General features: G+C 51.9%; 1 protein-coding gene across 2 annotated transcripts; it reads right to left on the bottom strand.

Moving 5' to 3' along the window:
* Positions 1-5853: 5853 nt before the first annotated feature.
* DUOX2 (dual oxidase 2) lies at positions 5854-25044 on the bottom strand. Of its 2 annotated transcripts, none has more exons than XM_074327808.1 (34): positions 24908-25044; positions 24226-24302; positions 23843-23932; positions 23429-23593; positions 22683-22870; positions 22333-22534; positions 22005-22171; positions 21557-21617; positions 21323-21419; positions 20793-20883; positions 20423-20525; positions 19698-19861; positions 18937-19112; positions 18621-18739; positions 18122-18259; positions 17797-17910; positions 17414-17616; positions 16957-17142; positions 15619-15844; positions 15446-15539; positions 13498-13685; positions 12823-12892; positions 12308-12391; positions 11611-11789; positions 11288-11518; positions 11010-11109; positions 10242-10291; positions 9855-9982; positions 9448-9601; positions 8108-8337; positions 7706-7864; positions 7217-7372; positions 6985-7113; positions 5854-6680 (listed from the first exon to the last, which is right to left on the bottom strand). In XM_074327808.1, exons 2-34 carry the CDS (start codon positions 24287-24289, stop codon positions 6558-6560), a joined length of 4629 nt encoding a protein of 1542 aa, XP_074183909.1. In that variant the 5' UTR covers positions 24290-24302; positions 24908-25044; the 3' UTR covers positions 5854-6557. The 2 variants fall into 2 exon arrangements, with proteins under 2 accessions (XP_074183909.1, XP_074183910.1); XM_074327809.1 differs by having other exon boundaries at positions 24226-24296; positions 24908-24927.
* Positions 25045-25092: the final 48 nt, after the last annotated feature.

Below are 25092 nucleotides of genomic sequence, written 5' to 3'. Positions count from 1 at the left end.
CCATTTTGGCTGCCTCTCTGTGTTTGTTTCTATGTGTTAGGTGGGGCTGCTATGGCTCCGGGTCTTAGTATGGTTGCCTTATGTAGAAGGTGTCCTGTGGGGCTCAGTGGCACAATCTCAGAGTCACCAGAGCCGGGTGCCCCTTGTGTGGGTTGTGTGTGCCCTTCTGTTGTAGTTGAACCTTGGTTACTGTTTGCACATCAATAGGAGGGATTTATCCTTGGGCTGATTGGTTGAGGACTGGCTGTGACTACAGTGGAGGAGCTGTTGTGAAGGGGATGATCCTATGGAGCAGGATTCACTTTATTAGGGCTCTGGTGCCTGCCCAGTCTTCTTGGGTGTGTCATTCTTGAAGGCAGCCAGGTAATGTTCTGGCTAGGCTCTGTCCAAAGCTAGCCACTGGGTGTGTCAACCCCAGGGCCTCCTGGGAGGGGCCTCACTGTAGGCCAAGTTCAGCAGCATCCTGTGCCCTACCTAAGATCACCTGGCATGAGCCACAAAACAATCCACAGATGGCTGCCACCCATGCTGGGTTTGGAGGTGCTTGGAGAGGCCAAGCTGCAAACCAAGGCCTGCTATTGCTAGTGATGGGCTTAGGGTTGCTCACCCATAGGTACAGGACATGCTGAAGCCAGATGCTGCTTGTTTGGATTTTGTGAACCTTTGAGAGATTTTAGGACAGTCTGCAGCATGAGCCAAGATAGGACATTTGTATGGAAAAGCCACTGAAAACAGCTTGGGTGGGCCTGAAAGTTGGGTGGGGCAGAGTCTCAGGGAATTGGGGCAAACAACAGTGTCAATCAGGTTGATGGAGACTCACATATGGTGGCCACCTGTGTCTGCACACTGGGAGGGGGTAGGGTTCAACAAAAAAACAGTGGGTTCCACCAGCTCCTCCATCTGGAAGAAAGCCACCCCTCCAACACTTACCCTGAAGCCAGACAACTCAGTTCCTCCCTGTATGTCCCTGGCGCCTTTTGAGCTTCTGCTCCAGTGCTGAATCTCAGAGTGAGTGAGTCCGTCAGTGAATAAGTCCATGCACAAGCCCTTTAGAGCACCTGGGACTGCAGCCACCCTAGTCTCACTCAGCCACAATCTTTGTTGGTTTTCAGAACCAGCAGTTATAGGGACTTCTCTCCCTGACACTGGAACCCTGAGCTGGGGAGGTTGGTGTGGGGCTGGGATCCCTCACTCCTCTGGGGAGGACTTCTCCCTCCCGATTTTTAATGGTCACTCTTGGGTGTGGGACCATCCCATTCTGCTTCTCTGTCCCTCCTACCATGTTGAAGTGGCTTCTTCATTTCCTTAGTTGTAGGGATTTGGTTCAGCTAGACTTCAGGTGATTCTCAATGATGGTTGTTCAGTAGTTTAGTTGTAATTGTGATATTGTTGTGAGAGCAGCTAAACACAGCATTTACTTACTCTGCCATCTTGACTAGAAATCTACCAATGTAATTATAATTTTAAAATATCTCTAATTTTTATGATTAAAAAAGTAACACATACTTGTTATTAAAAACTGTGTAAGATAGAAAATGGAAAGTCACTCTTTGTTTTATTCCATCCCCAGGGATAAGCACTGTTAACAATTTATGAATAAATATTTTCATAGTTACCATCAAAACACAGCTGAAACTTATTCTCACTTAATAATAAATCTTAACCATTTTATACACTTTCAAAATCTTTGCAATTATTGTTTTTCCAAAAAGACTTTTGTTTGTATAGTTTTTTGTCCAGATATCTGATTATTTTTCTGGGATAGGTTCCTATAAGAGAAATTAGTGAAAAAGGGGGGCTTAAATGTTTTAAAACTCTTGAGAGTTTCTATGTGTCTCTATGTGTTAGGTGGGGCTGCTAAGATCAACCATAATGTCATCACCTAGAAATAACCACTGTTACAATTTGGTGCATTTTCATCTATAAGATGTAAATCTTTGTCCAGATATCTGATTATTTTCCTGGCATAGGTTCCTATAAGAGAAATTAGTGGGAAAGGGGGGGTTAAATATTTTAAAACTCTTGAGATATTTTACCCAATTTCCTGAGACGAGATTGCTCATCTAATAATTTTCACTGTAAATGATTACATAGTATTCTACTTGGTTGTGTAGTTTACTTAACTAATCTCTTACTGATGGACAGCCAGATGATCATGGCTGACTCATAGAGTTGCTGAGAGAATTAAATGGCAGAACATATTAGGGAACCAGCCCTGGGTCTGACTTGCAGAGGAATTCATTACTTTGTATGCCTATTCTCCCCTTCAAATATTCCAGATAATGACATCCCTGTGCCTCAGGAAACTCAGCTCTAAGCACTTCCCCTCCCCATGTGGGGCCACTCCAGTTCATCCCCCAAAGCCTGTGACTTTCAAAGGTGTCAACTTCTCCTGAACCCAGACCAGGTGTGACTCTTATATCCCCTAATGTGCTAAGGTGACAACCCTTCGTCAAAGTCACTGGCATACTGGGTGTTGGCAGATTCAAAGGTAATAGGAATTCAGAGATGTTCTTTCCTTCTGAGAGAGTTTAGGGCTGAGTTTCTGGGAGACAGGAATGCCATTTTTAGGAAGGTCTCACTGTGGAAGAGGAACATAGCTAAAGTCTAGACTAGTAGAATATGGACTCCAGAGAGCTTCCACTCTGTCGAACCAGAGCACTTCCCCATGCTACCTTGCTGGGCCCCATTGTCCACGAAGACAGAAACTCTTTTGTTTGGTACCTCACGCTATGTATCTTCATCTGGCTGTTAATTTATATCCTTTAATATCCTTTGTAATAAATCAGTAATCTAGTAGTAAACAGATTTTTCTGAGCTCTGTGAGCCACTCTGGCAAATTAATCAAACCCAAGGAGTGAGGTCATGGGAACCTCTAATTTGTAGCCAGTGGATCAGAAGTACAGGTAACAACCTGGGCTTGTGACTGGCACCTGAAGTGGAGGGCCATCTTGTGGGACTGAGCCGTTAACCTGTGGAATCTGATTCTATCACTGGGTAGATAGTGTCAGAATTAAGTTGAATTTTTGGACACCCTACTTGTGTCCGAGAATTGCTTGTTGGTGTGGGGAAGCCTCCACACACATTGGATTGGGTCCGGGAACCCTTTTCAGCTTCTTTTTCTGTAAAATGGGGAGAAAGGGTAGCACCTACCACACTGGTTGTTCTAAACACTGAGTTAATACATCTAAAGACTTACAATAGCACCGAACACACAGCAAGTTCTGTGTGCATTAGTTATTATAATCTTACAGTCACCTGCTCAGGGGCCTTCCCTTAACCATTTTATCTAAAGTGCCCCACTTAGTCACTCACTATCATATTATATATTCTGTTTTATTTTCTTCAAATTCTTTATCATGATCTGGAATTACCATCTTTGTCTTTTTTACTTGTGTCTTGTCTGCTTGCTCCCACTAACATGTCAGTTTCATAGGAGCTGGACTTGTACCTGGGACACAATCCATGCTCAGTACATATTTGTTGCATTGAATTAAATTATAGCATTGGATTTCCCCAAATTCTATGAAGAAGATACTCATGTTACGCCCATTTTGTGGAGGAGCAAACAGGCACCAAGAGTTTCTTTTGTTTGTTCAAGGTCACCCAGTTGGGACTCAAACCCAATCTGACTCAAGAGCCCTTACTCTTAACTAATATGTTAGAGTCATTCCTCGTACTCAAAAATCCTTAACAAAGTGGATGGGAAAATTGCTGCAGTTTATCAACTTTCTCCCTTTTCAATCGGGGCAGAAGCTGGGCCCGGAAAGTTGGAAAAAGAGCCAAAGAGTTAACCTTTTTTTCTCTCCTACAGAGCTCAGCCTCAGTACCTCCCTGTCCACTCCTTTCCCACCCACCCCAAAGCCCTTCCATCCAATCTCATGATGGCATGTCTCTCTGTCCAGCTGGAGATGCATTTGGCATCGTCTGGCATCTGGACAAGAGTGATTATGGAGTCTTCAGGAGACCCTCACTCAGGCCCTACCATGGAAGAGAGGGCAGGGCTGAATAGTGTTTTGGATAATCAGGGCAGCTCTTTTAGCAACATACTCTAGCCTAGCAAGAAGAGGTGAATTGGGATGGGACAGATAAATATTTTGAGTGGTCTTTAGAAAGGAATGAGGTAGGAACTAATGGGCCAGATTGGGGAATAAAGTTAAGGCCGAGACTTAAGGGGCTAGTGTTTAGGATTAATGACTGGTTGTGAACTTGGTGAGGGACAAGAAAGCTGGAAGCCTGTTGGCATGATATTAATAAATAGGTATATTAATAATCATCACACATTTCCAATTGTATAATATATTCTTATATTATAGTGTAAGCCCTGACGACGACTGTTTTTCTTTCTTTCTTTCTTTTTAAATGCAAGTGCTTGACTTAAGTTTTGATTGGCATCCACTTCCAAGATGGCTATCTCAAATAAACACATGCCATTCCCACAACTAGATAAAGAGCCAGGCCGTGAGCACCACCCCACCCCTCCCCCACCCCCATTTGTTTTAGAGATCATGGTTGATTCAATCACTGACATTTTAGGCTACCTGTTTTTTCTCTTCCTGTGCTTTAAATTCACACTTTTATGTTTTAATTTCATCAATAGTGAGCCTGTGATACCTTGGGCCTCCACCCTCAACCTTAATAAAAACAACCTAGGCCTTCTCTCTTTCTCTACCTGTGATCTCAATGTGTGGCTACAGGTGTGCCATGTAATTTCCAGGACCTCTAAGTAATAACCCTGTCGCTTTCAATGTTTCCTAATGGTTATTACTAAAGGTGTCTTGCAATCAAAGTAAGAACCAGAAGGGCCAGTTCAGCCTCAACGTTGGTTATCAATAGGCGGAGATCAGCACACAACACATATATTTTTTCATCTGTATAATTTCTTGGGCCGGTATTACTATCTGACTTCCTTATACCCACGTTGACATTTTAATACATAAAGAAATGGGCTAAGAGAAAGTAAGGGATTTTTGTCTGTAGCTACTTAGGGGTAAAGTTGGCACTAGAATCCAGGTCTCTTGGCTCCGGATCCAGTGCCCTTCTAGTTCTGTCAAAGAGATTCCTTCAATATAGAGAGTTGGGAGCCAAAGGCATTTGGCCTATCAGAAGAGGTAGGGTAGGACCAATGAGAAGAGGATCCTGGAGCAGGGAAGTGGAGATGGCCTGAAACCCCCTGTCATGGAAACTATTGGCTGGAGAACTCCATGACCCAGCAATTCCACTCCTAGATATAGACCCAAGAGGGATGAACACATTATTTCCACCAAAATATAGGCATAAGAATGTGCATAGCAGCTTTATTACTCAGTGTAAAAAATTAAGAACAACCCAAATGCCTATCAACAGAAGAATGGATGAACTGTGATACATCTCTACAATGGAACACAACTCAGCAATAAAAATGAACTACTGGTAAACCCAACAACATGGATGAACCACAAAGACATTGTGCTGTGCGAAAGAAGCCAGTCTCAAAAGAGTCCATTCAGTATGAGCAAAACTAATCTGGAGTGAGAGAAATCACAGCAGAGGTTGTTTCTAGGGGCTGAGGGAGACTGACTAAAAGGGGTGCGTACAAGGAAAGTTTGGTGATGGAAATGTAGTGATAACTCATATACATGGTAACTTTAAGATTTATATACTGCTGTGTGCAAATTATACCTAAATCTAAAAAATGTTAAAGCTCAGCTTTTTAGGAAAAAGCCCATTGAAGAAGGAAAAATAAGGGATTAAAAAAGTCAAGTATGGAGGTGACATCCCAGGTTGGCTCCTGGGTAAGGCGACCAACTGTTCTGATTTGCCTGGGGCTGAGGGGTTTCCTAGGACAAGAGACTTTCAGTGCTAAAAGTAGCTGGTCACCCAAATGCTGTGCAAATGGGGAACTGAGAGGGAGTTTGGGATGTGTGGAAGACAGACTGGACTCCTTTGGTCCCAAAGTCCCAGGACTGCTCCAGCGGGCTCAGAGAGGGCCCACCAAGAGGTCAGGGCAGTGGGCATTACTGGCTGACACCAGGAACATCAGGGCTGAGGAGGCATCTTTGTTTCCAGGTTCTTCCTCAGGATTCCTGACCCTCTAGGACCAGAAAGAGGTAGCGTGGAGCTGGAGGGAAAAGGCCTCATGGACTGAATTGAGGCAGTTGGGCTGTCCAGGTTCTAAGCATCACAGCTGAGCCGGACTCTGAGGAGAGTTTCACTCAGCCCTCTCTTCACATCAGGTATCCCTACCCCATCCTCCCTCAAGTGCCAAGGCCAAGAAAATAGCAAAGCAATACATCAATTTTGCAATACTAAAAGAGAAACGGGGTCCAGTCAGAGGCAAGTGCTATTGTATCTCTTCACCTCTACAATTGTCACAAGGCAGGAGCTGTCCCTTTCCCACTTGGTCTGTCACAACCTACAATGACTTGAGCTGGAGGGGTCTCCTCTACCTTCTTAGAGCATGGAACATATGGGGCAATGAGGAAGAGGCTCGTCCAGCTCTCCAGCTGAGGTGGATTCTGACAGAGAAACTGATGTCAGGGCTGGTTCAAAGAGGGGAAGCAGGAGCCAGGGAGAACTCAGAAGTTCTCGTAGTGATGCACAAAGTGGGCCTGGTCCTGTCTGTTGATGAGTTGACAGGCCTTCTCTACATTCTTGGTCATTCCTGGAGGGCCGCAGCTGAATACCCCAAACTTCCGTACCTGTCAAGTGTGTCAGGGGAGAGTGATTGTAGAGAGAAGGAGAGGCCTATAGACTTGAAAGGCTCATTTCCCAGGAAGAAGCTGCTTCTCAAGCCTGGCTGGAATGACCAGGGCATCAACCCCAGGCCCCAAGGAGGAGGCTTGAGCTGGGGATGGCAGGTGGAATTGAAGCCTCCCTCTAATGCTTGACACTATCGTGGGGGTGGGGGGGCTGGGGTACAGACAGAGAGACAGGGTACTTGAGGGCCAGGATATCCTGGAAGGAAAAGGGCAGAGTCTCAGGTTGGGTAGGGGTGGGACTAACCTGTGGGTGAACTTCCCGTAGGGAGTTGAAGAAGAGCTCAAAGGGGGGTCGGCCAAAGTGGGTAATGGAACGCAGGCCCGTGAACAAACTCCGGTTCAGCACCTTCTGGAAGTGCCTCTCACAGATGTACTGTAGGAAGGAGTGGAGGAGGAAGGGCAGAGCCAAGCAGAGCTAGGGTCAGCTCCTAGCCCAGACGGTGGCCACCCACCCAGCCTGTCTGGCCCTGACATACCAGCATGGTGGTCCTGAGGTCGAACTTCTCAGCCAGCTGGGTGATGTAGATGTGCACAGACACCAGGTCCTGTTGGTCATTCTCCTCCACCTCCCGGATGATGTCAGCCAGCCACTCGAACTGCCTCTGGGTCCGTGTCACCCAGATGAAGTAGATCTGGGGACACATGGCTGGAGCTCAGGGCTCAGCTCAGCTCAGACACCTTCACCTGAGAGGCTGGGAAACCCCAGACTCCCCACAGACACCAAACCTCTAGCAGGAGCCACAAACCTGATTCAAGGCTTCTAATCAACAGATCCCAGCAGAGGCCCTTCTGGCTACCCCTCCTACCCTCCCTCAAATGTTTCGCATCTGGAAAACTTGGTAAGAATGGCCCCAGCAGACCCAGTGCCTATGAACCAGGGGCTTTTTCTCATGCTACTCTGCCATGATGTGGGGACACAATCAGGTCCTCTGTCCCCAGTCCTTCAAAGAATGGGAGACACTCACCTTTTTACACAGCATATGGCTGCCTAAAGATGACTTGAAGACCAGGTCTTTGAGGATGGAGGCAAAGGGGGTGACCCCAATGCCCCCTCCCACCAGCACTGACACCTCAAACTTATGCCACTCCTGGTGGCCCTCTCCAAACGGTCCATCGAGGTACAGCTGTAGGGAGGCGAGTGGGTTTGAGTTAAGCTCGGCTGCCACCATAGTTTCAAAGCCAGAAATGGGAGGCAAGGAAAGGCAGGTAGGTTTATGGAGTGAGGGCAAGAGGGGCACTCTGGCATTATCTGAAACAACCAGTCTCTGGATGGTGGGGGGGACACAGTGGGGAGTCTGGTGCTGCAGGGCCAAAGCCTGCTAAGGGGATGTGGAACGATGTGACATGTCTGGCCTGGGTCTGGGTACCTTCGGGTATCTGGCACAGCCGTCCATTGGAGGTGAGTATTTCTCTCTGAGGCGAGTGGTCCAGGGTCCAGCCGCCCGGATGTGCAGGCTGAGCACGTCCTCATGGGGCGCAGAAGTCAGTGTAAAGGGGTGGTACTCGGTGGTCCCCAGAGCCAGGCAGGCAATCCGCACCCACTGCCCAGACTTGTACTCAAAACCTTGGGGCCGCTGGAACTGCAGGTGGGTCACTCCTGGGGGTCATGGGCAGAGAAGGGCAGGAATCAGAAGGCTTGTTCCTAGTACCTGAGGACTGGCCGGTACCCTGTCCTCTCCACATGCCTGAGGCACCGGGAGCAGTCATATGGTCTGAGCAAGAGGGACTCCTGGGTTGGGAGTTGGAGGGCCCCCTCCTCTGTTTCCTGGGTAACCCGAGTGGTGGGTTTCTCTTCTCCCCTGTTCCAGCCACCTCTCCTCCTCTCAGCTCCCTCTTCCCACAAAGGACTCAGACCCAATCCACTGTCTTGGATACCGGCCTACTGGGTCAGGGGACCTTGAGTTCCCCAGGGACCATCTATCTCAGTGTTTACCAAACCTCCACCATTTGAGGTTTACCGCTATAATGGGCCATATCAGCACACCTCCTGCTCTATCATTTATCTAATGTTTTTCTTTAAGGTGACTTACTTTTTCAATTGGATTGATCTTAACAACAAGCTTAGATCACTAAGGGAGGTGGAAAACCAGTGGAATGTGCTCTAAATAGAAGGCACTGTGTTTTATCCCATTTTAGCCAGATACTGTTTATGGCCTGAGCTCAGCTGAGCCTCAGGCCTGTTCTCTTTTTGTGGAAAAAGGAGATTTACAAGTAAAGTTGAAATGAGGTTAATTTTCTTAATATGTGAGTCCTGAAGGTTAGATAGACCCTCGACACCTAAGGTCGTCTTCAGCAACCCTCTACAGGGATGCAAATCCACACTTTGGCCGACACTGACTCTCAACAACAGACTTTCGCAATCGGGGTCATTCGCCTATCTCCGAAGGGGGTATTCTGTGAGAAGGGTTGGGAAAGGGATATATGGTTCCCTGCTCTCCACCCAGGCCACACACATGGGGTCTTTCTTGTCCTGAAACCCCTCTGTCTGCACTTTCAGCCACCTGTTCTTGTAGTCACTTCTCTCTGTCTTCAAGTCCTCCTGGGGACTAAGCACAGTGCTTTCTGGGGCTGCATTTGCATCAGGAAAGCTGCAGGGGTGCCAAGCTATCAGAAGCCAAGATGAAGATCAAGTGGTCTGAGCAGATGTCTCCCCATGTCCCTGATCAACTTCCAGTGCTCCCACCCAGAGTCAGGCTAGGCCTGATACCTGAAGGGAGCAGCTCCGCCTTCAACACACTGATCTCTACCTTCTTCCGGCTCAGGCTCACCAGCTTGTCCCCCACATAGATTAGTGCTGGGACCAGGAAGAAGATGTGGAAACGGGGCAGCTGGATCAGGCCATAGCTGCCATGGATGATGAGCTAGAGAGACGACCAGTTAGTATAGCTTAGGCCCAGACAGGACCCCTTCCTACTTGTCCCTTGCCCAGACACTTCCTGCTTTGGCCTTGGGTCTGGTCTGGGTAGATGGGGCTGGTATCAGCTTGAGACACTGGGGTCTCAGATCTCAGGGTCTCAGTCTGAGATCTTGGGTCCAATTCAGCCTTCTCCCCCCACCCATCCTGAGCTCTCATCCCTGTCCCATGGCCTAGCCCTGCCCAGAGACGTCCCTCACCAGGATGTAGAGCAGGATGTAGAGGTGGTGGGTCAGCCAGAAGCCCCGAAAGCTGCGGCGCCGGAAATAGTGGGAGGCGAAAACATACATGATGGCCAGGACCAGGAGCATTATGACCCCTGTCATACCTGGGGGTAAGGAAGACGAGGTCAGGGAATAGTCTCAGGACCTCCACCTGGGCTGAGAATACAACAGCATTCCCCACATTCGAACCTCCCTTATCCCTCCCTGGCCTCCAGAACAACTTGCTGAACAGGCTGCAGCTGGGGCTTGTCCTGGAGGCTAGACAGGGAACCTAGAACCACTATAGACAAGTGCGCATTTATGGAAAGATGAAGATAAAAGCAGACAGAATCCCCAGACCCCACACACAGCCCTACTCCCTACCTGGAACTGTCTGGAAGAACCACCAGTAGAACTTCTGAGGAAGCTGGGACCTGTAGGAAAAGGTACATAGAGCCTCTGACTGGAGCAGGAGGGGCTCCACCACTGTCACAGTGTGATTCTGTTCCTGCCAGCCCTGACTCCTGACTGCTGAGGTTGCTGGAACTCCACCCAGATGGCCAGGGATCCTTCCAAGAAACATGGCACCCAGCCTCCTGCACGTCCAACCTCTGCTCTTTCAGCTCTTCTTCCTCCTGTTTACCCTGAATTCTCCTACTGCAGCTGATCTTTGCTTCCTTTTCTATTATACTTTTAGGCCTTCCCAAGTGTCCCTTGAGCGCTTGGTTCATGTTCTATAAGCTTCGTGAAGGCAGGGGTGTGTGTTTTGCTCATGGCCCTATCCCTATGTTAAACAATGCCAGGCAAATAGTAAATACTCAGTCTCTGCTGAGTGATTACATGTATCTTGGCATCCCTACTCTCTGGCTTCTGGATGGACACTAAATGTTTGTGCAGTGAATGGCTGAGATGGCAACTGTGTGTCAGGTACATATGAGAAAAAGTCTCCAACTTCATCTCCCAAACTCTTTTTCTGGCCAGTAATGGCCAGCTTCCTTCCTGAGAGCAAGAAAGTCATTTCTCAGCTTCCCCAAGAGGGCTGGCTTCTCACCCTCACTCAGTGAGAGTGGCGTGTCTAGGGCCATCTGTTTGCTTTCTATTATACTCTTAGGACTGCCCAGGTATGCGTAGGGGACCCTCCCCAGAACTCACCCATCATTCACAAAGACGTTGGGGAAGATGCAGGCCAGCAGGCTGAGGGGGCTGACTGAGAAGATGTAGACATTGACTGCATGGCCGGCACTGTGCAGAACTGAAAGAGACAGACCATGAGATATGCTACCTGTGGCCAACTCTATGTCCAACCCTGAGGGAGAGGAAGCACAGAGGGGAGAGATGGAGGTATAACTAGCTCCAGTCGCTTCACTGTTTCCCTCACAGCTCGACCCAGGGGGCTGCAGCAGTGGGGAGGATGCCCGGGAGCCACGTACTGGCCAGGACAACAGCAGCCATGGCGATCCAGCGATGAAAGTCCACGGCAGCGTCGAAGGGTATGTAGCGATTCAGGAAGGTCTCTCGTAGGAAAGTGATGAGGTTACGGCACATGGTGAGCAGGATGTAGGAGAACATGAAGGAGATGCTGGCCGCTGTGCCCCGCGATAGAATGATGCCCACAAAGGTGGTCTCTGCGATGCCCGAGGGTGGCGAGGCAAAGGCATAGTCTGGGGACAGAGTGGGATGCTGAAGAGCAGGGTAAGCAACCAGAGGGCTCTCCACATCTCCCTTCCCTCTGCCCGCAACCTGGAACTCATACAGTAGGCACGCTCTGCAAACAGGCCGGCACAGATGGCTGAGAAGACTGCAACACACACGATGTGCCGCAGGTAGTTCTCCACGAAGCGCTTGTACTGCTGCAGCTTCTGGGCCAGGAGACCCTGCTGCATCTTTTTCTTCAGCGCCTCTGTATACAACCGGGGAGGGGACACCACCACCCTGCAGCAGGGGGAGGCAGGGTGACCCTAAGGTCAAGGCATCCTGGCCTCCCCTAAACGCCACCCCATGAAGGAGACCTGGTAACCTGGCAGGGGTCAGGATGGGCCACAACCGAGGAAGAAAAAAACATTTGGGGGTAGACTCCCAATGCACCAAACCTTCCCTTTCATCGGTATTTGTCCCATCCACCCCCTTTTCTGTCTCCTCACTACTACACTTCCTCTCCCTCCTGTCTGTTCTGTCCTTCCCTCCTCCTGCTCCTCACACCAGCCTCACTGCTGTACGCAAAGTAGGCAGGAGCCAGGAGACCCCTTACTGCCATCTTGGTGTTGCATCTAAGTGCCAGGCCCCTTGCCTGAGGGTGTTCATCATTCGACTCTACAGCCTGCCAGTCAGGTCAGGGACAGATGAATGAGACTTAGGATGGTCCCTTGTGTGTCACAGGGTGTGGCCAAGGCTCAGAGACCCTGAGACCTCTCCCCATGTCTCTTCGGGCTCGGGGTCTAGGAAATACTCACTTTTTGCCAAACCTCTTCTTCAGCCCAGGGCCTCCCAGCTCTGAGGTGTCTGAGGCAGGGAGCCCCACTCCCTGGAAGCGGGAGCTGAGAAAAGAAAAACGGGCCTAGTTCTCCCCTTGTTTTTGCAGCCAGGAAAAGAAGCACCAGGTCAGAGTTTGGGGGTGAGGTAGGGGTGGATCCTGGGGCCCATCCCTACCCACAGAACCTGACCATAAAACTAGTCAGAGAGGAAAAAGCAGGAGGCAAGGCATAATGAATGAATACGATCTGGTCATCTGTTTTGTAGGATGGTTCTGTCCTGGGACGGCAGGGGGAGACCCAGGCTCCTGAGCAGCATGGGGTATGGGAGGAAGCTGGACTCCCACACCCCATGCTGCTAGGACTGACCAAGCACCAAGAGCTACTTCCAGAGGGAAGTGTCTGACCCCAGGAGTGGATTCAGCCAGCCCTACTTCCTTCATTTCTCTGCAGGGGACCTGGCCAAAGGGTCCTCCCAATGCACCATTCCTGCTCACCGTTCCCCAGGAGTCTGAGTGATGAATGAAACTCGACAGCTGATGTTTGGTTTAAAGATGTCTCTGACACCTGGAGAAAAGAACAAGAGGCTGGACTGGCTTCCCATGAGGGTGATAGGGTGGGGCAGGATGGGTGGGGTGGGTTGAGGTGGGAGACTGTCCCTCTATCACCCTCCCCACCCCTGTCCCTCCAGGAAGGCTGTCACGGCACTTGCCAGTGACTTGGTCATGTCCTCATCTCTTGCTCCAGCTTTGTTCCCTCAGTTCCCACACTAAGTACCCACTGTACACAGAGCAGCCACTGCTGGGCAATGGGGCAATTCTGTGCAATTAGAAAATGGGACGCCCCTCCAGGTTGATGCCAGGGCCTGAAGATCCTTCGTGTAAAGAAAATAGTGCCTTTTCCTCTGACCAGACACACCCCAGACGAATGCACATGGCTTGGTGAGTAGCATGCAGGCTGGATTTCAGTCTACTCTTGACCCCCTCAGTGGGCATCTTTGTGCATTGCACAAATTGCACAGCTGTATGTGATGCCCTGATTACACGTGCCTGGCTCTGTGCCATGCACCAAGGACTAAGAGAGGACTAAGATCTGAGTCCTGTGCACCAGGAACTCTCATTTTGAGGACACACCCTTCCTTGACTCTGACCATTCTTTACATACTCACACACCTCCACCTGCACCTCGGACGCAGAGCTGCGTGCGGCGGAGCTCGCTGTCGTGGTCCCGCAGCATGAAGTGGAAGTCCTCCCATGTCAGCTCCTCCTTGTCCTGGAAGCCTGACTCCCGGAACATGGACTCCACCACCTCGGCCAGCTGGGCCTTGGACAGGCAGTTGTTGGAGATCTCGATGAAGGACCTGGAGGAGCACCAGAGACAGAGCAGCCTGTCACCCAGTAAGGTCAGGCTCAGGCAGGCACAGGGTGGGGCAAGCCCCGGATGATCTAATGTGGTTACCAGTGACCCGGGAAATAGCACTGAGAAGGTGTTCATCCAGCTTGCACCTGATACTAAGCTGGGTGGGGTGGCCATGGGCTCAAAAGGCAGAACAAAACTGAAAGTGACCTTGACCAATTAGAGATAGTAGCCCTTAAACAGGGGGGCATCTACAGCTGGGATAAATGTCTACTTAGCGTAGGGACACGTCCAGATATGCCATGGCCTTCTCACATGGTTAACAGCTGGGATAAATGTCTACTTAGTGTAGGGACACATCCAACTATGCCATGGCCTTCTCACATGGTTAACAGCTGGGATAAATGTCTACTTAGTGTAGGGACACGTCCAGATATGCCATGGCCTTCTCACATGGTTAGCTCTCTGCCCCCTCTCTGGTGTTGATGCCTTCCACACCATTGCTGGGCTCCCCCTTTCACAGTCCAGTGAGAGCACAGACAGTTGGGGGAGAGGATATAGCTGCAAAGGCTGCTACTTCCTTGTGCCAACACCCCAGGGCATGGGCAGGAGTGTCTCCACACCCAATCTAACAACACCCAGAGTGGCAGTTGCAGTGGCCATACTCTTTTCTTAGGCTATGCTTTGGGGCAAAACAAACAAAGCATTTTAGTTTGCATGAGTCCAGAAGAAAGACTTTGTCTCACATGGTACAGCAAGCACTGCCATCACATTAAAAAGACACATCATCTCACTGAGACTGAGCAAGAACCACACTGAATACAGGATGAGAAGGTGGGAGCTCACCCCTCGGGGGCAGGGACCCTCTCTTAGATTCCCTAGGCCTTGCCCAGGCCAGGGTCTGAAATGGCATGCCCAGCAACGTACAGCCTGCAATCAGTTTCACCCTAGCCATTCTAGAAGCCATGTCCAGTTGCGGCATCTGGACAGTAAGAAGGATGTGGTAGTTAAGGGTAATGCAGAAATCAATGGATAGGCTTAAAGGAGTAGAAAGGTTAAAAGGATCTGAGCTGTTGTATGCATTCTATGTATTCATTTGCTCATTTATTTCATCTTATTCACTTAACTATGTACTGAATGCCTGCTATGTGCCAATCACAGCTCGAAGGAGGTGGATTCAGCAGGGAACAGTGAGAGATTTGAGCTCTGTCCTTATGGAGCTGAAGGGGGCTGTGTTACTGGAGCACTGTCTTCAAGATTAAGAAGCGTATGAGCTCAAAGCTGATTTTTATCGGCACATCACAAAAAATAGAGGAACTTTCCATGTTTCTCCACCTGCCTGTCATGGTGCTTAATGGCATGCAGTCCTTGGAAGAGTGATCAAAGTCATCCATCCTCTATCCATCTATTATTTCACTGTGTAAAGAATTTAGAAAGAGCCAAATTCATCCAAAAGGGGTTAGTGCACTTGTGAGCGGTCATATTGGTGTTGGTGGTTTTTGTGTTGTTTTGTCTTGTTTTGTTTTAACTAGGGAGGGAGAATTTTCTGGCTGGTGTTAAAAATGCAGATATAGCTCCTCCTGGAGTCCGGGGACTGGCCAGGTAAACGTTTGAAGCTGACTGCTCTGAGAATCTAGGATGCACTGAGGGCCAGCTCTCAGTGCAGATGGCCACATCACCTCCTCACCTACCCTCCTCTGACCTGACTTGTTTTCCTGTTTAAAACATCAGGAAGTCTCAGGACTGGAAGGGACCAGACCATACCGCATCATAGTGAAGAACTCGTCTTTGGAGAGGAAGCCATTTGCATCAAGGTCATACATGGTAAACATGAGGCGGGACTTGTCCTCTGGGGAGCCTGGGAAGAGAAAGAGGAATGCAGGTCGCCTCTCTGCTGAAAGACCCCTGGCTCCTGGGATGGCCCACCATCCCCCTACCTTTCATGAAGACCACCAGGATGTCCAGGAACTCCCGGAAGGACAGGTAGCCATTGCCATCTTTGTCAGCCAGAGAGAACATGGACTCCACAAACATGTCCTGGGGCTTGAGGCCCAGGGACTCAGCAAACTCAGCCCTGCTCAGCTCACACGTCAGGGCCTCTCGCACTTTCTGTGAGGAGTCCAGGGGCAGGGTCCCTGCATCCACCTGGTTAATGTCCAGTACCTGTACTTGGGCAGCAACAGAGGGTGGGAGAGAAGGAGGTGAGGCCCATGCTGGAATCAATTTAGTGATCCCTCACATCTTCCCAATGTCCAGCTCAGAAAGGGTGAGTGATGGCTTTCTCCTGGTCCTCAGATATACTCCTGACTTGCGCCTGTAGAGGGGGTGATTTGAATCTCTAGCATTGAGCCCATTTGCTCCCTACACCCAAGATCCAGGAACTTTATACAGTAGGAATGGTGCTGCTTCTATATCAGGCAGGGAATGGGGAGGGGGCAAAGTGTGGAGATGCAAAGGAAGAGAACCTATACTGGGGACAGAAGATGTACAAGACACGGTGGACAGACAGGAAGAGGCTAGGAATATGTTCTCTTGCCAATTCAGACAGGACTGTCACATGCCTGATTTGGTCTCTGCCCATTGTGCAAAGATTTTAAAAGATGTAACTATCATTTGTTAAATGCCTATAATGTACAGTTAAGTCCTCACTTAACGTCACTATAGGTTGTGCAACTTTAAGCAAAACAAAGTATAACGAAACCAATTTTACCATAGGTTCATTGACAGAAACGAGAGTTAAGTTCCTAGGCATCGCATCAACATTATAACGAAACAACATCATTTGAGGACTGCTGTACCAAGCATTTGGGCTAAACATTGCACATAGAACAGTGTCTTTCAAACTTGAGAGTGTATCAGAAACCCCTGGTGGGCTTGTAGGCCCCAACCCCAGAGTTCCTGAGGTGTTGGGTCAGCTGTTGTGGAAATAGGAGTGCTGAGGATTTGCATTTCTAACAAATTCCCAAGTAAGGCTACTGCTGCTGGTCCAGGGGCCATGCTTTGAGAATCAGTGATGTAGACTGTCTAACTGAATCCTCACAACAATGCAAGGAGATGGATCTTGTTTTTATCACCGCTCTGAAATACAGAGCGGAGATGATGTGACTTGCCTCAGGTCATGCAGCTAGTGAGTGGCAAAGCCAGGATTCAACCACGGCTGTCTGTCTCCAGCCCACAGAGCAGAAACTTCGTTCACCCCATGTTGAATCCTGTCAGGCCCAGCTTCCCTTCAACCCCTGGGCTGGTCCCATCTGCAAAAAGCACAGCCATAGCACCTGGGCAAAAAGGTGTCTGAAGAAGACCTCCAGGATGCGACCCCGTTGCTGCTTGGTCACAGCCTTCTTGAACAGCTCCTTCTCGCCCATCTCAGCCACACTGAGGCCCAGAGCCCACTGCACACAGAAGCCCCGCAGATACTTCATGAAGCTCCCTCGCTCCTCCTCGGAGTTAAACAGCAGCACCTGTTGGGGAGAAGAAGGCTGAACCAATGCTTGGAGCTCAAGATTCTGGTTCACCTCCCCTCAAATGATCTTGGGTTGAGAGGTGAGAAAAGCTGCCCCCATCTGTCCAGGCTGAGGCCAGGTGAGTAGCCCAAGGGGGTCAGAGGGTGAGTGTGGGGACCTCCGAAAGGAGTGCCTCTCCCAGCATCAGCCTTCACAGGTGAGCACTGTGGCTGAGAAGAGGGTGACCTGAGGGGATTTGCTGTGAGATGGGAGGCAGGATGGGCCATACCAGGTCATACTCCTTGGGGATCTTGAGCAGCAGGGTGCGGCGTCCACGGTTGCTGGACAGGATGAGGTTGACCTGCTGTGGGGGCCGCAGCTGGACGGTGCGCAGCACAGAGAGACACCTGTCCAGGACCTGCAGACGGCTGTCTGGGAGCAGCTGGATGGTGATGGGGTAGCTCCTCTCCCTAGGGCCTGCCCACTCCATTGCTGCGGAGGGGACGATTGGGCAGAGCAGTTCAGCAGAGGTCTCCAGGTCCCTGATTTTAGGTCAATTACACTCTACCAGTCTGAGCAGGCACCTAAAGCCTGACTTTTTCCCCACATCTATAACCTGGTTCTTTCTCCCCACCATCTGCCCCCTCCTCGCACTCCCCGGCCCCATCTCACCTGGCACTCCATCTTTGGCTGCTTCCTTCTTCATGCTCTCTTTGTCTTTCTTTTGTAGCTTCTTGCGTTCTCGGCCCCGGAAATGGGCCACCACCCCAGAGATAAGCAGACTCACTGAAGGGGGTCAGAAGGAGCCAGTGGGGAGGGGAGCCCCTCACCTGCAGCTTCACTGAGACTTTGGCTGCTGCACCTCCCTTCTCAAGGCCCCCTGAACCTGGCCTCAACTGTACTAAAGAGCTAGCCCTGCAGGTAATGAGGGGCAGGGGCAGTCTGTGGGGAGGGAGGAGCCAGAAGAAGAGAGATGGGTTGGGGGTGAAGGGCTCACCTAGCGGAAGACAGCAGAGAGCCACAATGGTGATACCAAAACCAGGACCACTGCCCTTGAAATAGTCAAACACAGTCACAGGTACACAGGGTGGCAAGCCTTCGGTTGTGAGCTGCCGGGGCTGAGGGCAGGGTGCACCTGAGGGAGAGGGCACAGAAAACCTCAATGCCTGAGGATCCCACTCCTTGGCCAGGCATCCTTCCTTTCTCCTGTACGGAACCAGGTGCCCGCCTCCCTCCAAGGCTTACCTCTCTGGAACATGTTCCCCTCATAAAGTCCCCTTCCATATCCCATCTCTCAGCACCCACTATAATTTGACCACAGGGTGCAGCCTGCAAATCAGTCCAGTCCCTACTGGGGGAGATGACCTAGTGCAGGCCTCCCAACCAGACACAGAATGGATTTCCTGGCGCCTGGCTCCCTGGACAGCACCAAGTGATTCCCCCAACCTTGGTCCTTTCTCTGGCCACTTTTGCTTGTGTTTTCCCAGGCCACCCACCTTCATGCCAGATAAAGACATTGGGCTGCAGGGCACTGGGGTCCACATTGGTGACAGCCACCAGCACATCCCACATAGTGGTGTTTCTGATTTCTGCAATTTCCTCCTTGGAGAAAAGCCTAAGTTGGAGAAAGCCAAGAATCATTAGGATGGGAAGGGGATGCAGGCCTCAAACTTGAGGACGAGGAAAGAGACCCAGAGGGGTTGGGAGAGGGTGGGACCAGCTGGAAATCAAGGGCCCAGGGGGGCTGTTACAGGCAGAGGGTCTGGGTCCAGGCTGAGGTGGAGTCTGAGGGGGGGCCCAGGCAGGCCTTACCCATTCCTGGTGTTCTCAAACCAGTAACGGTCGCCATCCCGCAGCCGCACAAATTGGTTAAGGACTATGGTGCTGAAGAGGGGTCCGGGGTCTCCATGGCTCTCCAGGAGCCCCCCAGGGAGCAGCTCCAGCCGGGACAGGTCCTGGTTGTACAGGGCAGCTGTGGCCTCCAGAACCTGGGGGTGAGAAGTGTGTGTACACGTGTATGTGTATCTGTGTGCTGGAGAGGGCAGCTACTGTTGCCCCATCCCTCAAAAACAAGTCCCTATCAACTGTTTGGCTTTCTGCTCAGGCCTGAGGAAGTCTCCTCTTCCTAGGAGCTCCCTCAGTTGGTGGCAAATCTGGTGGGAGGACCAGTGTGTCCCTACCCACAGTGAAACCACTGTCAGATGCCTAAGGACCATATCTTATGACCATCACTACCCAGACTTCTTGGACCCAATGATTACCAGCTTCAGGGTCACCCTTCCTCATGGGGAGGAACGCTGCAGGAATAGAACAATGGCACCCAACCCAGGGACCATCCTGCACGAATGGTACAATATAGTGGTGAGGACCATATTCTGGTATCAGGTAGCTGAATTTAAATTCTGCCTCTATGACTAACTTACCAACTATGTCATTGGTAAAATGGGGATAATGATAGTATCTATCCTATAACATTTTTGACGTAGATTAAATGAGTTACATATGTGAAGAACTTGGAACAGTATGGACACAGGAAAGCTTTAGCTGCTATTATTATCATTACTATTCCTGACCTGGGGGTCCACGTTGGAGTTGAGATAACTCCAGTTCCTCGGGGCCTCTAACCCCAAGGCAAGCAGGGCTTGGATGTAGCTGGGCAGTCCCATATCTCGTCCACGTTGGATGCTGCTGGCCATATAGTCTGTGCGGGAGAACTTGCCAGGGCCGGGCCAGTAATCTAAGGAAGAGAGAGGACCCGGCTACAGGTTCAGTCACCCCAACCTTTCTTTGCCCAACAGCCTTGAATTGAGCTGTTGGCACTAACCCTCCCCCAACACACACATACCCAGCAGTCATCTTCATATGACCTATGTCCATATCAACCTTGCCTTGATGTGGTGTCAATGTCACTATGTGTGATGAGGGGTGATTTTTCTGGCAAGACTCTTCCCCTAAGACTGAAGACTATTCTAGTCACCAAGCAGAAAATTCCCTGGCCTTTACCTCCTTAACTTCAAGACAGAGCTGGATGAAAATCTTTAGAGACCTAAGCACCAAAGAGATTTTGGGGCCACCCATCCCCCACATACTCAGACATTGGTAATTTAGAATAAAAACAACACTAAGCTGTCAGTTGAGGGCAAACAAGTTCAAGTCTTATTTTCTTCTAATGGCTATTTGCAGTGTGTATCTGTGTTCCTACGTTGTAGCTATCCTAGGTCTGCCTGTTGATTAACTCGGAAGAATTCCCAAGCTGCCCAGCCTCCTGGCCCCCATCCCCTCTGGCTCCAGAGCTCACCCCTCAGATCTTCAACCACTATCCTGTCCTCCAGCTCTGAAATTTGGGAGGCCATTCCCAGCAGCAGATGATTCACTGCCTGGGCACTGTTCAGATTGGGGTTCTGGAAGTGAACAATACACTCAATCAAGGTGGGCTTTCAGGTCCCTCCCCAAAGCCCAGTCCCTCTCATCCTGGACAACAGCTCCTCAGGACAAAGGGCCCTTGGCCAGTCCTAGACTCTCATGAGCTGTTGTCCCCAGATACTTTTCTAATCACCTCACACCACCCTGGAGTGGCAACACCCAAGAACAGGAATTGCTGCTTTTCCCTGCCTGTGTGATGAGACTCACCTTGACCGACCTTCCCCTAACCCTGAACCCAGGCTGACCTCCCGAATCCAGTAGCTGTTGCAGACTCTGAGAGCTGAGGAGCTGTCAAAACCCTCATTCAAGATCTTCTGGAAATGACAGCTGGCATTTCTGAAATGGAGAATCAAGGATGTGGTAAGGGAATTCAGGGCAGAAGCTGAGATGAGGTTGAGTGAGGTGAGGGACTCAGAGGGGGTTGGACAGGCCTGAGGCACGGCCCCTGCATTTCCTTGAACAGAGCAGGGATCTGACAATGTGTGTGGACTGAAGGTAGAGGTTGCTCTTTGTCCACAAAGGGTGGGAGTGAAGGAGGAAAGAGGGTGACCCCGCTGCTGGACAAATCCTGCTCTCAGCAACTGAAGTTCAGCCTTTAAGAGGAGTTGAGGAGACTTCCCTGTTAAGATTGAACCTCCTGTCCCAGGGTCCTGTTTCAAGACTCCAAACTCCACTTCCCTTCCCTCATGACATGTGGAGGTGTATAAAAGGCTCCAGGACCCCAGGGCTGCTGATTTCCCACCTCTGCTTCTCCCACCTCCAGCCCCTCCCTCACCTCATGTAGACGGCAGGGGGCACCATGGTGGAGAAGAACTGTTCAGAGGCAACCAGGAACTCAGGAGAGATGCTGGGGTCCAGGAAAGGACGGTACCCTGCCCCAAGGAAGCAATAAGAGAAATAAGCTCCTTACACCCACATCCTCCCATAACATACACCTATCTGTCTTCTTTCCCACTATGGATCCTGATTACATCCCCCTTCAGCCCAGGTGTTCCCCCCAACACCTCACCTGTATATTCTGGGGGTGTTTTCCACAGGAAGCTGGGCAGCCACTCATACAAAGCGATGTTCTGAGAATCAAGAGAGGGCAAAGGGAAGCGAGTGTTGGAGCTGCCAGGCCAAGAGAGATCTGAGCCCAAGGAAGGCTTAGGTGGGAGATGAGGACCAGGCAGGAGCAGTCATGGGAGAGGCAACTCAAACAGGAAAGACGAGGAGGCCTGTCCCCTAAGGAACTGGGGATATGGGGGTGGGTGGGGGTGGTGTAGCTAAATCTCTTGTCTAAGTGGGGCTTTGCCTCCTTATCATTTCAGGGTCTATTCCTAGGTGTTAGCTGTCTGGGGAGGGGTGTCCTCCGGAAAAGGGCGTTTCTGGGTGGGGGATGTTCAAGGGTGGAGGGCTCCGCGGGAGAGCGGAGTCTCCTGTGGACCAGGACTTGGGAGGAGGGCCGTGCGAATGACCTGGTAGGTGGCGATGACCCTCTTGCGCGCGTGCTGGAACAGCTCCTCGTCCCCCCAGCGCGGGTGCTCGCGGGCCAGCCTCTGCGCCCACAGATTGTGGTAGCGGAACCAGAGCAGGCCCAGCGCCTGCAGGAAGGGCTCGCGGTTCCCTCGCTCCGCCCCGAAGGCTGCATCCGACGTGGAAATACAGGCGACGAGGTGAGCGGCGGTGGCACCCAGGGGAGCGGCACCTCACGGATCCCCAGGCCTCCTTCTAACCAGCCCTGGCGGCTCTGGTCCCCTCCCCCCCCCCAGCCCCCAGCACCCCTGCCCGACCCGGCTGCCTCACCGTACAGCCCCTGGGGCCCGCGCTGTCCCGTGGCGGGGTCGGGCGCGGTCCACATGAGCAGGGGGTTCTGGGCGACCCGGGGGAAGGCGGGGTCGGGCCCCGACGCCAGCTGTCCCCCGGAGAAGCTCCGCAGCGCGTCGCTCCAGGAGTGTGAAGAGCCATAGATGGCGCTGCCGTCCAGCCAGCCGGTCACCTCGTTGGTCTGCGGTGGCACAGGACAGGTGAGCCGGGGTCGTGTAGCGCAGGTGGGTAAGGGAGGACCAGGGCCAGGCGGGTGTTCACTGTCATGCTCAGAGCCCAGGGCCCCACCCGCCTCGGTCCAACCTCCACCCCGCCGCCTGCTTTCTCACCACGTCCCGGGGGTTGCTGGGGCTCCGTCCGGTCTTGGGGTCCCAGCGGCTCCTCTGGAAGGGCAGCACCACGTCCCCTCTCTGGTCACGATCGAACACCGGGTCTCCCGACGGGATTCGGATGTTGAGAAACTCAGCGGGGCAGCCGGGTCTCTCTACACTCACCAGGTCAGAGAGTACGTGGTAGCCTGTGGGAGAGGGGTACAAACTGGTGAGAATCGCCACTCCCCAAGGCCAGGGCCAACTTCAAAGTTTCTCAAGAGCCAAACGGCAGATATGTTCGAGAGCAATCTCTGCCTTCAGCTCTGCGGCTTTTTTCTAATCTGCAAAGTGGGGGAATAGTAGCCTCCTCACCGACTCATAAATTTGTTGGGAGAATCAGTATAATTGATATTAATGGCTACCCCAAGCCAGTCCCGGTCTCCTAACAGATCCTGCCATCCCATCCTTCTTGGGGATGGGGGAGAGAGTATGATCCTATCGGGAGGGGAGCGGAGACAGGGAACTCAGCTCTTCAGGGCTATCACGGAGGTCCAGTGGCACTCCTGGACTTGGAGTTAGGGATAAAAGAAATCATGGGAGCAAATGTGCTTGCATCACACCCCTAAATCCCTCCGCGATGAAGACAAGCTCCAAGTGCTGCTTGGTGAGTGGAGGAGGTGGCTGAGAGTCTCAGGTAGGTCTCCTGTGGACCCGCAGCCGGACCTCAGTGCATCAACCCCAGTGTTTTCCCCCTTTGCCCTCACCGAAGAAGACCCCCAGCACCGTGCGGTTGCGTAGGGATGCCTGCCCCGCTCGGCCCCGCATAGCGGCGTCGCTAAGTCGGCGCGCGTTGGGTAGTAGCGGCTCCCCCAGAGCCTGATACACGCCGTCCGCGTAATTGGCTGGTACAAGGCGCTGCAGTCGACAGCCTGCAGGAAGCAGGAGCGAGCGATGCTGTGTCAGAGCACTCCGTCCCCAACAAGCCCACGAACCTTGCTCTACTCCTCCCTCAACCACCATCCCCACTGACGACAGCCCCCACTCTCTCCAAGGTCTCTGGCCCCAGGAGGGCCTAGGAGTTCCCTGTGCAGGCAGCCGGGCATCTGGCGGCGGATTCTCTCCGCTCCTCCGCGCCTGGTCCCTCACGCCCCAGTTTCCACCCGGACCCCCAGACGCACCCGCAGCGCCGCGATCGTGGTGCTTCAGGTTGTTGAACCAGCCATCATAGCGCTGCACTTCCCAGGGCAGTGAGAGTGCCTCCTGGCCACCTGTGGGGCAGAGAGTGGTTTCCTCAGTGCTAGCCTCCCCGCGACACCTCAAGGACCCGAAGGCCTCGGCCCGTGCTTCTCTGGCTCGCGCAGCGCCCCTAAACCGACCCAAGTGGCGATACCTGCGCGTAGTCGAGTCTGCGCGGGGAACTTGCCCAACCCTCTGAGCGGCGCAGCGATCTGACCGGTACTCCAAGATTCAGGGAGATGTTTGACTGCAATTTTCCCTTCCCTCATCCCCAGGGGTACTGAGTGACATCCTGAAGCTAGTGACATCCCAGCCTGATACTCACCGGCTGGATCCAGGGGTCCACTCAGTAGAGCTCCCAGGAGCACCAGTGCCTCTGCGCGGAGCATGCTGACCCTGCAGCTTGGAGGATAGGGGGTGGAATGTGAGGGGCATGGAGCTGGCGTCCCCCAGGCCTACAGCCGGCACACAGGAAGGAGGCGCCAGCTGTTTTCACTTCTGAGCGAAGCTTTTAGAAGCATTACCAAGGACCCGCACCAGCACGCCACTCTTTTGGGGACACCTGGCAGCCCAGTAGGCACTAACGCTGGTCCTCACTCTCCACCTTTCGAAGAACTACCCCGGATTACAGGAGCCCACAGGGCACAAGTCTTCTGGGGCATGTCAGTCCGGGGCAGGAGATTTCCTCTAGCCTCCCAGGGCTCGCCAACATCCTCGAATCCCCACCCCCAACCCCTCAGGAACTGTGTCTCCTAGAGGAAGCAGGGAAAGGAAAGCCAGGACCTGCAGCCCCTCATATCCCGCAATGAATGTCTGTGCATGGACACGAGGGATGGGAAGATCGGGCCCCAAGCCCCGGTACAAACTCTGGTTTAGGGCCCCTGTCGGGGTCAGGTCTTCTTTCCTCTTGGAATCTTTGCATCTCTGCTCCACTTCCTACCTCCACCACCCCACTCTCCCCCGCTCCGAACTCCACAGATCTTCGGCTTCCCCGACCGCACTCTTACCCTCCTTTCTGGGTCCTCTGAGGCCAGCTACGTTAGTGTCCACTCTGGCCAGACCTGCGCCAAGTGTGAGCATCTGGACTCCGGGCTCGCCCTCCACCTGAGGAGGCTGGGCTCTTTCATTTGCATAGAGACCGCCCCTCATTTGCAAGATCTCTTCCCGCTCGGACCTGGCTGCCAAGTTCCGA

Source organism: Rhinolophus sinicus, linkage group LG03 (genome assembly GCF_036562045.2).
Source record: "Rhinolophus sinicus isolate RSC01 linkage group LG03, ASM3656204v1, whole genome shotgun sequence".
Classification (NCBI taxonomy): Eukaryota; Metazoa; Chordata; class Mammalia; order Chiroptera; family Rhinolophidae; genus Rhinolophus; species Rhinolophus sinicus.
The sequence above is the reverse complement of the archived record's forward strand: the minus strand, read 5'-3'. Positions and strand labels throughout refer to the sequence as shown.

Excerpts from the sequence above, each read along its gene's own strand:
- DUOX2 (XM_074327808.1), bottom strand. The coding sequence starts at position 24,289 with ATGCTCCGCGCAGAGGCACTGGTGCTCCTGGGAGCTCTACTGAGTGGA. Across the intron at positions 22,535-22,682 it reads CCAGCAACCCCCGGGACGTG|ACCAACGAGGTGACCGGCTG; the intron begins GTGAGAAAGCAG and ends GTGCCACCGCAG. Across the intron at positions 13,686-15,445 it reads GAGTTCTTCACTATGATGCG|GTCCTTCATCGAGATCTCCA; the intron begins GTATGGTCTGGT and ends GTGCTCCTCCAG.